General features: G+C 43.7%; 1 protein-coding gene across 2 annotated transcripts in view; it reads right to left on the reverse strand.

Annotated features, from left to right (window-relative positions):
* Nucleotides 1–16,929, reverse strand: part of SNRNP200 (small nuclear ribonucleoprotein U5 subunit 200) — a 1,344,735-nt gene that overhangs the window by 1,079,522 nt on the left and 248,284 nt on the right. For both annotated transcript variants that reach the window (XM_044084204.1, XM_044084205.1), the window contains one exon: nt 16,653–16,808. In XM_044084204.1, the coding sequence (XP_043940139.1) occupies nt 16,653–16,808 (156 nt within the window). The remainder of the gene's footprint in view (nt 1–16,652; nt 16,809–16,929) is intronic.

Consider the following 16,929-nt stretch of genomic DNA (forward strand, 5'->3'; position numbering starts at 1 on the left):
GTTTCTTTACAAATGCCAGATGTTTTAGTAGTATGTCCTGGCTTTCTGCCTGAATTAGACAATCGTCCAGGTATGGGTAAATTTGAATATTTCTTTGCCTGCAAAATGCAATGACTGGAGCTAGACACTTATTGAATACTCTGGGCGCAGTAGATATGCCAAAGGGAAGTGCAGAGAACTAATAGTGCATGGAGCCTGCTCTGAAGCATAGGTATTTCCTGCAAAATTCCCTTACTGGAATGTGCAGGTAAGCTTCCTTTAAGTCTACGGTTGCCAACCAGGCATCTTTGCCTAGCATGGGAAGCAGCTATTGAAGTGTTATCATTTTGAATTTTGGAATTACCAAAGAGGTGTTTAGAATAGAGAGGTCCAGGATAGGATGCCATGATATGTCTTTTCTGGGTACCAGGAAAAGTCTTTAGTAAAAACCTTGCCCCTTTTCTTCTGCTGGGACAGGCTGAATAGCCCTGATACTTAGAAGAGAGAACCTGCTGTTGAGCCTCTGCCCACTGATTTGGGGGTAGGTCTGGCCAACCGTTTGGGGATGGTAGGGTGTGGAAGTGGAATCTGTATCCTTAAAAAACTATATTTAAAACCCATGTGTCCTGGGTAATGAGTTCCCAAGTTTTTTGCATGCAGGGTGATCTTTCCCCCTAAGGGAGCAGGCAGTTGAGCAGGGCTTTGAAGGTTTAAGGTTAAGTCATTGTGATATTTTTTCATAGGGGGTGTCTTACTACTTACAGCTTTGGAAGTGGGAGCCCCCCACTGCTTAGGCCTGCTAGTACCTTGAGACTGTAGCCTAGGTGGCCTGTTGTTCCTGGGTTTGGGTTTGGACTGAGACGGCCTGGAAGAGACAGGAAAGGACCAATTCTTGGAAGGCCAATGCCTGCTAAATCTAGGAGGCTGTACTTACAGGAAATCTGTAACAGTTTGCATAAGTTTACCTTTTTCCTCCATCTTTTTAAGGACTTCTTCTGCTTTGTTGCCAAACAGGTGGTCTTGGTTTAGGGGAGCATCCAGTAATTTAGCTTTAACATGACCTGGCAAAATTTGCTCCTTAAGCTAAGCATGCCTTCTAAGTACACACCCAGTGACAGCAGCCCTGCAAAATGCTTCTAAAGAATCAAAACCACATTGCAAGGTATGTTTACCAACTTGTTCAGCCAAATGCATTAAATACTGTAATTCTTTATTTTCAGCACAGTCAGGAATCAACATCATTTTCTGTTTAAGTAGTCCCATAATATGCTGCTGCTACTTTAACATATGAACCTGGCAGTTTAAGGCCCTAATGGCCAAAGTAGCATCTGTCCAAGGCCCTGGAATCTCTATCAGAGGGGGTAGGGTTTTTGGCAGTAGTAACCTTAATGCCTTTAGGTCCTTGTGAAATGGTCTCTGGGTCCCCAGTAGGATCCTTGAAGAGGAACTTGTGAGAGTCTAGTACTCTGTAATACCTGTCAGGCTTCTTGGGAGCTGGAGGTAAAGTGTCTGGGGGCAGGCTAGATTCCCAGAAGGCATTATCTACAATGTCCTGGACAGGAGGGATAGCTAAAGGCCTGTGTTGAGGGAGGAGTAAGAATTCCCTAAGCCTCTTTTTTGGAGTCAAAGTAATCCTGGCTTTCCCGACAGAAATGCTCCCTAAGAGTGTGCAAGGTTTTACCAAAAGAAAAATTTTCTGGTGGGGAAAACAGAGGGAATGGAATCCCCTGCCTAAGAATCCTCATAGATAGATAAGGGCAAATCCTGGTAATCAGAAGAAACAGAAATTTCAGATTCCTGATCAGAAGAATCAGAAGGAAAATCAGTTCTAGGTCTCAGACTGTGAAGCCTGGCTTCCCCTAATTAAAGTGAGAAGGTCTTCAGCCATTCTTATCATTTGTTTTTTAGGCATATGGGCCTGACCATGCGGTTTGGACGTCGGCTTTCAAGGCGTGGGTCGAGTTTTAGGCCTTGAAGAAGAAGATGGCTTTGGTTTGAAATGCAAGTCAGTAAGCCTGAATACACCCTCAGAAGCCAGTGCCTGCACAGCGGCTTCAGACCTATCCAAGGTAGAGACATCCGCAGGTTCTATAGCAGAAGCATCGTGTGACATACCTGACTCCGAACGGGTCTCAGTAGAGGCCTCCGAATCTAAAGTAGCGGTTATCAGGGGCTGCAAAAGAACATCACTAAGTACCGGCAAACTGGCAACTAGCTTAATGGAAGTGTCGTTGGTAGCTTTGGACCTATGCGGTCCGTCTCTGACTTTATCTTTATGTTTTTTCGGAATGTTGGTAGTCGGATGGCTTACCGAAGCCACTTCTGGATAGTTAAAATGAGTACCAAAATAATTTGTTGCAAAAAGAAACCGACGACGAATAGTTCGGGGGTTGAATAAGGCACAAAACCGACAGCGAGGGCCGTCTTGGTCTGGGCCTAAGCAAGGAATGCAGTACGAATGAAAATCTTTATGAGGTATTTGCTTTCCACAGGTAATACAATTGTTAACTTTTACTGACATCGGCTAAGAACAAGAAAAAGGATCCCAACGGGGTACTTAACTTTTTTGAAGACTTTGGTTCTGAAACTCGAAAACGAAAATTTCAGGAGTCGGCCAACAGGCACTTGCGAACTGCTTCTGCTGCGGGCACCGCGCAGCAAGAAAGACTGGTGTAATGGTGTCTGCTGCATGTTTGATACCCCTGACGACCTGATGTCATGGAAGAAGAGACAGCATCCGATGCAGGAATCCAAGACCGATATTCAGGCTGGCTGAGGGCTATCTGCACTGCAGGCAGATAACCCAAACGCAATGACTGCAACAGTGAAACACGAAGAACATTATAGATCATATACAATGAATGCAATAAAAATCAACAGAACACCCATGGAAAGTGGTTGGAAAAAAATCGAAGTTATTTGACTGGGGCACATTTTCTATGTAAAGCTGTGACTGGCCAAAGTAATCAAAGAGGTTTTTTTTTTTTAGGCTTTTTTAAGCTCTATTGTATTGTGCACTACTGGATGCCAATCCGAGTCTGCCCACTGATAGGACATTTTAGTGATTGGAGGGTTAAGCTCATAATGTGATTTGACTGGCTGTAGGAAAGTATTTCTATTGCTACAAGCGTACAGGTAATATGGATCTGATGAAGGCTTGAGAAGCCCAAAGCGCTCATCATTGCTGGGAGCTTTGTGTATTTTTTGTACTAAGTTTTGTTTTTATTGTCTTCATTTTTATTAAAAGAGTGATTTTAATCACTGAAGAGTATGACTGGTTTGGGGTGGTGCACCCAGAAGTTTCCTTCTTCATTTTTCTGTTTTGGGGCATCTTTAGCAGTTGGAGTTGATTTTGGTTTTCACAATTTTGATACAATACTCCCCTCATTCCAGACAAGCTCACTAAATTAGGTATAAACCCTTTTTTTATCACCTGCTGGATAGCCAAATGGCTCACTGACTGGAAGACCCCGGATGTCAAAATAGGTGAAGCTGTTACCACCACCAAGAGGCCAGTCACTAGCAGAGCCTCCCAGGGTTCGGTACTAAGCCCAGTCCATTTTGGCATCTATTTCTCTGAAGTGGAAGCAAATACTGAATGTTTATGGCTGACTAAGTTTGCAGAGGATTGAATGCTGGTGTTTATCAACTCCCCTGAAGACTAGCATTCTTTGAGAAGGCCTACCTCTGACTAACAAATGGTGCCAAAACTATGGTCTTAAACTCAACACTAAGAGATGCCTAACTATACCCTTTGGGAAATCAAACATCCTGGCTAATTACCATGTTGATAAAATGCCCCTAAGAGTCAACCCAGTGGTCAGGGATCTGGGTATACATGTAGATCAGTAGTTTTAGCTTTAACCATTATGTAGTCACAGTGGTGAGGAAATGCTTTTATGTTGCTTAACTTCTAAGTAAGGGCATGGCATCTAGGTCCAAAGAGATCATTATGAAACTGTTCTCTGCCCTTATCATAGGATCACTGGAAATTACTAGGCTAATGGCCCTAGGGCCCTTACAAGCCTAGCCAAGTTCTACCTTACTTCCACAATCAGCACCTATTGCCCCTGTCCAAGAGGGACACAGGTGGAACCCCCATAGTGAATTTATGGTTATCCATCCAATTGTCCAGATTGTGTTTGAAGAGTGACAATGAGGTGCTTTGTTTGACAAAGTGGGAGTCTGTTCCAAAGGCGTGGTAACCTCTGGGAGACAAATCTGCCCCTCCAGCAAGTTCTATTAATGTCACACATGGGGTTAAGGTCTTTAGAGAGAGTAACCTGTGTACCACCTGACTTATGGAGATGCAGCATTTCCAATAAACCAGGGTTAGAGATTGCCTTGTATGGAAGGCAGAGATGGCCTCTGAGTAGTCTGTATGAAAAAGAATAAAGTGACAGTGATTTCAGACAATCCACAGAGGTCAGATGCTGAAGACCTAGAATTTTTCTTGTGAGGAAAGTACAGTTGTGTACACTTACCATAAATGTAGACATTCGAGTGTATTCACTGTTGCAGTCATTACATTTGGGTAATCTGCTGGCAGGTTGCCCTCAGTCGGCCTGATTAACAATGTCTTGGGTCCTGCATCAGTTGCTGTCCCTTTTTCCATGACGTCAGGGGTATAAAACATGCAGCCAACGCCATTACATCAGTTTTTCTTGCCCCAGATGTCAGGTACCCCCCAAACGGGGAGCCAAATATATATAAGTAATTAAAAACACAAAAATATACCTCCAAACAAAAGCAAATACACCAAAAAGGCTTTTAAGCATAGTAAAGGAAAGTAGAGGTATAGTAAGAGAAAAACAGGGGGGCTGGAGGGAGGGTATAACCAGGACTGCAACAGTGAATACACTCGAACATCTACATTTATGGTAAGTGTACACAACTGTACTATGTTCTTCGTGTTTCACTGTTGCAGTCATTAAATTTGGGTAGATTCCCAAAGCTATGGTTGGGAGGATGGAGTTTATACAGCATTAGGGCCAGCTATAAGGCCCTGCAAAACAGCACTGGCAAAGCCAGCTCTGGATTTAGAGAAAACTAGTAAGTGATAATGCTTGGTGAAAGTATGAACTGATCTCCAGGGTAGCAGGTTTGAGAATATCCCTAGTAGGAACACCTCTGAGAAAGGCTGTAGAAGTAGATGCAGCCCTGGTGGAATGAGATCTGATCCCCTGGGGGATAGGTTTTCCATGGTACTTATAGCAGAAATGAATACAATGGCTTATCCATTTAGAAATTTTGTTTTGAAACAGCCTTCCCCTCTGCCCCTGCAGCAAATGCTACCAGCAGTTGTTCAGATTTTCTTCAAGATTTAGTCCTGTCCAAGTAGAATCTAAGTTGTCTGTGTACAGCCAATGAATGCAGAATCCGCTCCCCCTTGCTCTGTGGATTGGGAAAGAAAGTTGGCAAATGAATGGACTGATTAAGAGCCACACTGGATATCACCTTGGGCATGAAGGATGGATTTGTCCTGAGTGACACCCTGTCCGCATGAAAGGTGATGAAAGGCTCCACTGCCATAAGGGCCTGTAATTCAGATATCCTTCTAGCTGAAGTGATTGCTAAAAGGAAGGTGGTTTTCCAGGAAAGAAATTTTAAGTCTGCAGTAGCAGCTGGCTCGAAAGGAGATACAGTGAGTTTCTCCAATACAAAGTTAAGATCCCAGGCGGTGGTTGGAGCTCTCCTGGGTGGTCTCAAGTTTTTGGCCCCTCTGAAATACTGCTTTAGCAGAGGATGAGAGATGAGGGGGGGGGGGTTCTGTGTTGTAATGAGCTGAAATGGCTGAGGCATTGATTTTTATGGAAGAAAAAGACAGGCCCTTGTGAAGCATCTCAGTTAAGTATTGCAAAATCTGAGGTAAATTGGGGGCTGCTGTGCTCATCCCTTGAGATTGACTCCAAGCACAGAATATTTTCCATTTGTCAGCATAACATTTTCTAGTACTAGGTCTTCTTGCCTCCAAAAATGACATCCATCACAGGTTTGCTGTGGGGTGCTAAGGGGGGATTTAAATGATTAGCCAAGTTGCAAGATTCAATGTTTGGAGCTGAGGGTGCAGAATTTGGTTCTCCTGCTGAGACATTAAGGAAGGTGTCTGAGGCAGGTGCCATGGAGAAATTTGTGACACACTGTGCAGGAGTGGGTACCAGTGTTGGCGAGGCCAGTCTGGAGCAATCAAAATCATGTTTGGTTTGTCCTGTTTGACTTTTAGTAGACTTTGGAGAGCAGAGGCAGAGGGGGAAAGGCATAGACTGATAGTTTTTTCCAGCTGATGGACAGAGCATCCACTTTCCAGGCTTTTTTGTGCGGTGGTGGTGTGCAAAATTTGTCCTACTGGTAAGTTTTGGGGTGAGGCAAAAAGATCTATGTCTGGGCTCCCCCATTTGCATGTCAACATGTTGAAAATCCATGTTCCAGTTTCCATTTGTATGGGTCCATGAGATTTCTGCTTAGTTTGTCTGCCAGAATATTCAGCTTTCCTGGCAGGAATTCAACTTGTAGTTGTACTTGGTAGCTCAAGGCTGTGTTCCACAATGCCATGGCTAGTCTGCAGAGGGGGTAGGAATGTGTACCCCCCCCCCCTGCTTGTTTATGTACCACATAACCGTGGTGTTGTCCGTCTTTACCATTAGTTGTCCTGGTTGAAGGTAGTCCTTGAAGGATGTCAGTGCATACTGTACAGCTAGCATTTATTTTTGATTGATATGCATTTGATTTGGGCTCCATTTGCCCTGAATGCATTTCCCTGCCAGATGAGCCCCCCATGCATAGTCTGATGTGTCTGAAGTTAGGGTATGGGTGACAGAGGGTGGGTAAATGGCAGTCCCTTGTTTTGGTGGCAGAATCTTCCTGGATTATCAGGCTAGGGGCTTTATTTAGACCTGGCCTTAATGAATTAAGCTAGATTTTGCCTTGGTTGTTCTGTTTAATAAATTCATTCATTTCAGGTGTATTCCTTTAAACATACATATATAAAAGCAGACACTAGGGTGTGCTCTAATGGAATATTTTGTTGCAGTGAGGAAGGCTTGAATTTTCAGCCGAAAGCGGTTTGCTATTCTACATGGAGTTTGCCACAATAAAGCCTTTTTTCAATTTTACCTTTTCTTTGTGCTGGATTACTTTTTGATAGTACAGGCCTCTGCCCACCATAGGAACTCTAGGCGCAGGCAAAGTATGATAGGAATCATTGTTTCCAGGCTGTGACAAGGCTGACTCCATAAACTTTTTAAGTACCACTGGACTTTCCTCATAAGCAGTCTTGCACATGGAATTAGAAGAATGCAGGAGGCCATGAACCCCAAGGCTTGCAGTATTTGCCTTGCAGACAGCAGGGTTTTTGTGGCCACCTGTTTGAAGCAAGTCACCAAATGAATTTGCTTTTCTGGCGTAAGGAGAGCCATCTGGGCACTTGTATTCAAGCTTGCACCCAGGAATGTAATTTTTTTGAGAGGGTACCAGTTGTGATTTCTTTTCGTTTATGGTGTACCCTAGACAAGTTGGAACCCTTTTTACAAACGCCAGATGTTTTAGAAGAATGGCCTGGTTTTCTGCCTGAATTAGACAATTGTCCAGGTATGGATATATTTGAATATTTCTTTGCCTGCAAAATGCAATTACTGGAGCCAGGCACTTTGTGAATACCCTGGGCGCAGTAGACAAGCCAAAGGGCAGTGCAGAGAACTGATAATGCAAGTAGCCTGCTTTGAAGCGTAGGTATCTTCTGCAAGATTCCCTGATTAGGATATGCAGGTAAGCCTCTTTTAAATCTAGAGTTGCCAACCAGGCATCCTTGCCTAGCATAAGAAGTAACTGGTGAACAGTCAGCATCCTGAATTTTGGAATGTCCAGAAAGGTGTTTAGAGTAGACAGGTCCTGAATTGGACGCCATGATTTGCCTTTTCTGGGTACCAGGAAAAGTCTGGAATAGAAAACCTTGTCCCTTTTCCTCTTCTGGTACTAGATGAATAGCCCCCATGTTTAGGAGGGAAAGTACTTGTTTCTGAGCCTCTCCCCACTGATTTGGGGGCAGGTCTGGCCACCCGTTTGGAGTAGGAAGCATGTGGAAATGACATCTGTATCCCTGCGACACTATATTTAAAACCCATTTGTCCTGGGTTATAAGTTGCCAGTTTTTTGCATGAAGAGACAGTTTTCCCCCCAAAGGGGCGGCTAAGAGGTAAGTGCTTGGTAATTTTAAAGGAAAGTCACTGAGACTGTTTACCATAGGGTGGAGTCTTGTTATTTCCAGATTTGGAAGTGGAAGCACCCCATTGCTTAGTTCTGAAAGTCCCTCGGGACTGAAACCTGGTGTTTTTGGAATGTCTGGGTTTGGCTTGAGTGGCTCTGGAAGGAGCTGGAAAGGACCAGTTCTTAGTAGGCCAGTGCCTACTAAATCTAGAAGGTTGTACTTATAAGAAATATTTCACAGTTTGCATAGGTTTAGCTTTATCTTCCATCTTGTTTAGCTTTATCTTCCATCTTTTTTAGAACTTCTTCAGCCTTATTGCCAAACAGATGGTCCTGCTGCAAAGGAGCATCCAACAGTTTTGCTTTAACATGATCAGGCAGAGATTGCTCCTTAAGCCAAGCATGCCCTCTAAACACAGACCCAGTAGAAGCATCCCTGCAAGAGGACTCTAAAGAATCAAAACCACATTACAAAGTATGTTTTCCAACGTGTTCAGCTGAATGCAATAAATCCTGTAAATCTTTATTTTCCACACAGTCAGAATTCATCATTTCCTGTTTAAGCAGTCCCATGATATGCTGTTGATATTTTAGTATATGGAATTGACAGTTTAAAGCCCTGATTGCCAAGGTTGCAGAAGTATAAACCTTTTTACCCCACGTATCCAGCGCCCTGGAGTCTCTTTCAGAAGGGGTAGGATTTTTAGCGGGAGAAGCCTTAATGCCCTTGGGCCCCTGAGAAATGGTTTCAGGGTCCACAACAGGATTTTTGAAAAGGAATTTGTGGGACTCAGGAACCCTGTAATAATTATCTGGTTAACTAGAGGCCGGAGGCAAGGAATCAGGGGCCATACTGGATTCCGAAAACACATCAACAATGTCTAGTACAGGAGGTATAGCCAAAGACCTATGTTGAGGAAGAAGGAAATCCCCAAGCCTCTTTTTGAATTCAAAGAAATCCTGACTTTCCCAGTGGAAATGCTCCCTTAACGTATGCAGTTTCCCCAAAAGAAAAATCCTCAAGGGGAGAAGCAGAGGAAATGGAATCCTCTGCATCAGAGTCCTCATAAGTAAGTATGGATAAATCCAGGTCATTAGAACAGTCAGAAGAAACATAGTCCTATTCAGAAGATTCATAGTCAAGTTCAGCCCTAGGCCTCTTAGAATGGGGGGGGGGAGTTGACTACCCCTGATTAGAGTAATTAAATCTTCAGCCATTTTGATCATTTGTTTTTTAGACATAGGGGCCTGAACATATGGCCTGGGCGTCAGTTTTTTAGACATAGATCGAGATTTAGGCCTTAGTATTGAAGGTGGAGTCGGTTTAATATGCAAGTCTATAGGCCTGAATACACCCTCAGAAGCCAGTGCCTGCACAGCGGCTCCAGACCCATCCAAATTAGAGACATCCGCAGGTTCCATAAATGAAGCATCTCGCGGCATACCAGACTTCAAATGGGTCTCAGTAGAGGCCTGCGAATCAGAAGTAGCGGGTATCAGGGGCTGCGAAAAGTGCCTCATTGAGTACCGGCGAACTGGCAACTGGCTTAGGAGAAGCATCGTCGGCTGTTTTTGACCTCAACAGCCTGTCTCGGTCTTTTTCTTTGCGTTTTTTCAGTATTCCAGTAGTAGGATGGCTAACAGACGTCATTTCTGGATAATTAAACAGAGAACCGAAATATTTAGAAGCAAAAATGTACCGACGACGGATAGTGCGCTGATTAAATAAAGCACAAAACTGACAGCAAGGTACATTGTGGTCAGAGCCTAGGCAGGGAATGCAGTACAAATGAAAATCCTTATGAGGTATTTGCTTACCACAAGTAATACAATTATTAACTTTTACTGACATCGGTAAGGAGCAAGAAAAAGTTTCCCCAACGGGGTACCTGGCTTTTAGTTGAAGACTTCGGTTCTGAAACTCAAAAACAAAAATTTCAGGAGTCGGCCGACCAGCACTTATGAAATGCTTCTGCTTCGGGCACCACGCGGCAAGAAAGACTGATGTAATGGCATCGGCTGCATGTTTTATACCCCTGACGACCTGACGTCATGGAAGAAGGGACAGCAACCGACGCAGGACCCAAGACTTTGTTAATCAGCCCGACTAAGGGCAACCTGCCAGCAGATTTCCCAAATGTAATGACTGCAACAGTGAAACACGAAGAACATCCTTTGTGGTCTCTTCAACTGCCGCAGGTGCTTGGAAAAGTAAACACCAAAAGTGGCATTGTACTCAATTATTGGCCTGATAAAGGAAGAGTACAGGGGAGGTTATAACTTTTTTTCTTTTGGAGGTAATGCCCACACTTGTGAGTGGAGATATGGGGGTCAAAGGGAAGGTTGCTGTCAACTTGTGTGCTTGGGTCTCTCACCATTAAGTGCGCACATAAGGTGTTGCTATGGCTGTGGTAGTTAGCAGGAACATCAACCTTACCAAAAGGGATGACAATATGTTTTTTTTTTTGCAATGAGTTTAAGGCCATGACTCTGGCACCAGTCATTTGTTTGTGTAAGACCCTCTTGTAGGATGCTGACATGATTTAGAGACTCCACTCTCATTTTGCAGTCATCAGAAAACTTCGTCACCCACAGACCTTTAATTTTTGCTCTTGTCCAGGGACTTGGTGACCGTCTCAAAGAAGTCCACCAGGATTAACAGGTATGATCTCCCTTTGACAAATCCAAACTGAGTAGGGTCAAGTGTTTGCAGATTACCTATGTTTGTTGATAAGGTCCACGATGACCTGCTTCATGGCCTTGCAGACAAGGCTAGTCAGGCTAATAGGTCCATAGCTCCAGGGGGAATTGATAGCACCACCTTTGTGCAAGGGAATAACTGTGGCTGCTTTCCATTCAGATCTGACAAAGCCAGTGCTTAGACTATGATTGGTCTCAATATCACAATACCAGTAGATTGCCAGGCAGCCAGTATTACTGCTGTACAGGTTAAAACAGCACTGTCCAAGGCCAAAAATGCAGCTTCTATGGGAACTGACAGTATCCCTGGCTGTGTTCTACATGAACTACAGAATGAACTGGCACCTCACCTGTGTGCCCTATTTAATTCACAGCCTCACTTCAGGCTTTGTCCCTACCGAATGGCACACTGCTACAGTTATCGCTCTCCACAAAGGAGGAGCGACTACAGACCCCTGGAACTATCGCCCCATTAGCCTGACGAGTCTTATATGCAAAGCTATGGAATGCATCATCATGGACCTAATAAACAAGGATACAGGGAATCTCCAAACTCTGGATCCCACACAGTTTGGTTTTGTGAAGGTCAGATCATGCCTGCTCAACTTGACTTCTTTGAGTCAGTCACCAGAGGTGTGGAAGAAGGTAAGGTGGTTCATACAGCCTACCTTGATCTGACCAAAGCCTTTGATACTACTCCCCACTCGGGAATCATAGAAAAACTTACTATGCTAGGCATCAACCCCTATATCAGGTGGGGTGCAAACTGGCTCACAGATAGAACCCACAGTGTGAAAGTAGATAACTTCAAGTCAGACTGCCGACCAGTCACTAGTGGAGCCACACAGGGTTCGGTCCTCGGTCCTCTCCTGTTTGGTATCTACGTCTCTGAAGTCCAGGCCAATACGATGGGACTGTGGCTGACCAAGTTCATAGATGATTGCAAGTTGGGAGCTATTATTAACTCCCCAAGTGATGCTAACATCCTACAGAAAGGCCTGGTGTCAGAACCATGGTCTTAATCTCAATACCAAAAAATGTGTCTTCATCCCTTTGGGAAAAACCCATTTCCTTTGAATTACCACACTGATTGTAGTCCACTGAACACAGAAGGCGTTATAAGAGATCTGGGAACACAGGTTGACAGCAACCTCTCTTTTGGCCACCGCATTGCCACTGTGGTCAGAAAGTCCATCTATGTGGCACATCTCATTACTAAGGGTTTTGCATCCAGGAAAAAAAGAGGTCATTGTCTCTCTCTACACATCCCTCATTATTCCAACCATCGAGTAAGTACCTCACAAAGAGGATCTTAGGCCTTAAACACTTGTCCTATATGGACAGACTCAAAAAAAACTCCAACTATTCTCTGTCTCATATCGCCTACTTAAGAGGTGATCTATGCTTGACTTACAAAGCCATGTCTGACCCAGCTCTGTTAGAAATGCTACATCTAAAGAAATCCCAATCCCTCCGCACCACATGCTCCAGAGACCTCAACCTCACTACCACAATCAACAGAACATGCTGGAGGGACAGATTCATAACCCAGAGACTGCCCATTATATGGAATAGATTTCCCATACATGTCAAGCAGAGCACCTCACTGGCCCTCTTCAAGAGAAATCCTGATAAGTGGATGGGAAATAGAAAATTCACCCCAAGTATCACTCCAGTGGCTCTACTTGACAGAGGCTCTAGGAACTAAGATTGGGTGGCACGATGCCAGAGTAATCCTATGAGCTAGGCTTGTAAAGGCTCTAGGGCCATTAGCCCAGTACACACCAATGAAACTAAAAGAGTATCCAATGGTGTTGTTAAATCTTGTTTGAACCTATGTAGGACACAGCCTGGGATGTTATCAGGTCCTATAGATACTGTGTTCCTGGCCTTAGAGAGGGTGTTAATGATCTGCTCTTTAGAGATATAAGGTAGGGGATAGGTGTTAGGAATGTCATGGGGTAGATGTGGCAGTGACAGGGGAGTGAAGTTTTCACAGAACCTGCCAGCCAACAAGTTAGCTACTTCCACAGGCTCAGTACATGTGGCTTCATTAATTACCAGTTCAGCATAAATCTGGGCCTTTCCTTTTAGGTTACTGATGTAAATAAAGAATGCCTTATGGTCATCTTTAGTTGAGGAAACTGATTTGGATTTGCTTTGGAGGACTTCACAGCAAGTCTTATTCGCTCGTTTAAGCTAATGAGGGAGTGTTTCCAGTTCAGGGCTCGCTCTCTCTTACACTTGGACAGCAATTTCTTCCTCTTAATGTAAAGCCTATGTAATTGCAGTTGTCCACCAGGGAGGTTTGTTCTTCTTTGAGGGGTTTGTTTTGGTCCTATCAGGTACGGCAGGTCAATGCAGTAATACAGGTGTTTGAATAAAGCACATTAGTGTAGAATTCGGCATAGTTGCCAGTTCCATCGAGGGGGGGCACATAAGCTATTTATACCATCCTATAATAGGTTATAATCTGCTTTGGAGAATTTTTTTTTTAGTTTAGTAGCTGCTGGGGGGGGGGGGGGGTCAGGTCAGATATCACCAGGTAAGACTTCACAGCAGGGTGCTACATAGGTCCCCCATACTGCCAAGCACAAAATCCAGGATGTTGGCACCCCTTGTGGGGTGTCAACCAGCTGTTCCAGGGCAATGGAGTTAAGTCGAAGAACTTTTGGGAAAGTGAGTTAAAGCCACACAAAACCATGGTGCTCGGATGCATCTTGATAAACTCGAGTAAATCCAAACAGGCAGAGTGGGTGTCCTGATTTCTTGGAGGGAGTCCTGTACGCTGGCAATGACTTGAATGAGTGTCCTACCAACAGTTAATTGCACCTGAAGTATCTCCTGGGAATTAAGCTGTTTGACCAATATGAAAGTGTATTTATCTTTAATGAAAATTGATACACCACCACCTTTAGTTTTCATGCCCTCAGTTTGTGGTCTGAATGGGTTGAAGGAGGTGCAACCTGATATGTCTAGGATGTTCTCCATGGGTTCATATTACGTTATCAAAAGATAATGTAATCCATTGCTCAGAACTTCGAAACGGCCGCATATAGTAACTTTTATTGTGGGGGGGGGGTGTGCCCCCCCCCCCCCGGTAAATACATATTCCAACTCAGAGATCGCACTACAGTGAGGAAAGGGCAAATATCCCAATCTTCACTGTACTGCAATCCCACAATGGGATCTTCGAAATGCGGCCGTTTCAAAGTTCTGAGCATTCAATTACATTATATTATAAACGTTCTTAACAGAGTTGCATCTCTCACATGTTGAGTTTGTGTGGAATAGGAGTCCAGGTTTGTCTGTGAACATGAGGCAGTTGCTACATTGCCTCAGGATGCCCATGTTGACCAAGCTGGCTGGGCAAACTGGAAAATTGTCCGGCCATAGTGTTAGGTAAATTTATATGGTCAGGAAAAGAGGTTGCAACAAGGAACGGCTAGTGGGTGAGAGGTGTGTTGGTACCTCTGAGGCTAGGCTTAGTGTTCCACCTGATAGTAGAGCAGTCCTGCAAAAAACTTCTGCAGGACCACAAGCCAAGTGCCAAGGGAAACGTTAACAAGCAAAATGTTTGCATCTAAACCACCAACGGTAACCACCAGTATGCAGCAGTGCACGATGGTGCACTGCACATAGACAAATGCAAATGCAGGCCTTGAACAAAACAAGAGAGAACCCCTTTAATTCAAAGTAGCCAATAAGGATGCTATCTCTGAGCACTACTCCAATCACCCTTGATAAGATGGGACCCAGACTGCAGTCCTCTCACAAGGGTGCAATAAGGGCCTTCACCCACAAGGATGGCTTGAATTTGATTCTCAGAAGTTACAAAACAGACCCATAAAGAGCAAACTTGAAACTGGACTATGCTACAGCTGAACTAATACAGTATGCAGTAAAATGTGGCAAAAACAGTTCAGCCAATTCAAGCAGACAGTAGAATACAAATACAAACTAAACATGCAATATAAGAGCAAAAACAGACACTTGCAGTTAACTGGAAGCAACAGATGCCTCAAATCATTCATTATCTCAGTGAAGACCTGTTTTTAGTGCTCAAGTGATACCAAACAGTCTAGATTCAGCAAGTCTGAATCTAGCCTATGCTATAAAATGCAGAAGTACTAGAAATTCAAAATGCATAAAATCACAGTCACAAGAGCATAAAACAGTTTAAAGCAGCAATTCACCAGCAGTTCCCAGCTTAGAAGGGTGTAGGCCATGCTGTCCCGCCACAAGAGTCTAGACCTTAAAACTACATAATATAAGACAACTGGCTTTAAAGTCCAGGTTCTTAAGCCAGAACCAACTTATCAGACCAGACAGAATATGCACCTGACCAAGCATATGCAGCAACTAGGACAACCTCAGAGGTTCCTTACAAAAGGAATATAATGCATAACAAACCTGTCTTACTCAAGAGTGCCTTAAAGCCCTTTCCATCTACTCGGTCTCCTATAAATTGCTGAGGGGTGAGCTATGACTGGCTTACAATGCAACCACAAACTCCACACTTATAAATCTCCTGCATATTCATTAATCAAACAGTACCAGAAATACAAGGTCTAAGGACCTGAATTTTGTCTGTGACTTAAAAAGAATATGCTGGAGAGTCAGATGTGTTCCAGAGACTGCCCTTCCAATGAAGCAGGCTTCCCCATCTATGTGAAGCTCAGTCTGTCTATTAACAATTTAAGCATGACCTAAACCAGTGGAAGTGGAACAGGAAATGTACACTGGGCCTGGCACCCTTGTCCCTTATGGACAGAGTTGGCTTATAAACGGCAGGCCCTCAATGTCCTATTTGGATATAGGACATCATTATTCTTTTGGGAAAAGTTGCCTAGGCTTAGAAAGCCCCACGGGGTTGTTAGCATAGTAACAATCTATGAATCTAAACAGGCAAAAGAAATTCAAGAGATGTGGCAAGTCCCCGCAGGCAGATATGATGGCATGCACAATGAGCATAGGATGCGCTGCATGACCACTCCCCTAAACTGCTCAGAGAAAGTATGTTAAATGTACAAAAGGTCTACTGACAGATCTCTCCCAAAGGTCTTACCCAAGAGCTCCAACAGCTACTCAGTTGCATCATGTACATCATGCATAAAAGTACAGTAAAACACTATACAGCTGCTTATTAAGAATAAATGCATAACAAAAAGAAGACCTTGCCCATGGTTAATAAATGGGGGGGGGGGTGAGCACACAAATCATACACAAAGACGGCCATGACTGAGCAAACTCAAAGCTGTTCATGGTGACTAATCTAGGACTAATCTACCAAAGGAGGTAGTCGTATGTCCGATGCAGAGAATCCGAGAAAGAAAACAAATTCAAATTATTACAAACACTATTGCACTATTACTAAAAAATAATCATAAAATATCTGACAACACAGAAAAAGAGGATAGCAGTTAAGGAAGATAGTGCCATGAAAGCCACACAGAGAAAGTGGATACTGCAGACGTTCTTCCTCTTTACTCCAAAAATGACATAGAAATTACTCTGTGCTACATTACCTTTTAAGAGTTATAGCTGAATGCCAGTCATTTTCAATCTCACCTTTGTTTCTAAAGAGCTGTGAATGCATTCAACAACTTTTTTGTGTGCAACACTGGATGCATGATGGCAGACCATCATCTACCCAGTATCGACAATGCCAGGAAGATGGAAGCGCTATAACCACCAGGATGAGCAAAAGCAAATAAATCATGGACTCAGCAGCTAAGTTTGCAAAGCAACTACCATAGAGATCCACTTACCTTTCCAAAGCTGCCCACCATCTCCTGCACTAGAGACCTCATGGGGGCAATGTAAATCATTTTAAACTCATCCACATTGATTGTACCATCCATGTTAATGTGTTTCCCAATCTCTCTTAGCATGCACATTAGAGCAACGTTGGTCTTTCCAGCACCCTAGAGAAAATCACAATAAAACCCACATAAGTGCACAGTCTACAGATATACATAACACCCAATTAACGGGTTTGGCAAAATATTTTGAAGTCCTAGTCAAGCAATCTCTGTAAAATGAATG

Source organism: Protopterus annectens, chromosome 9.part0, assembly GCF_019279795.1.
Source record: "Protopterus annectens isolate FY-2018-M chromosome 9.part0, PAN1.0, whole genome shotgun sequence".
Classification (NCBI taxonomy): Eukaryota; Metazoa; Chordata; order Ceratodontiformes; family Protopteridae; genus Protopterus; species Protopterus annectens.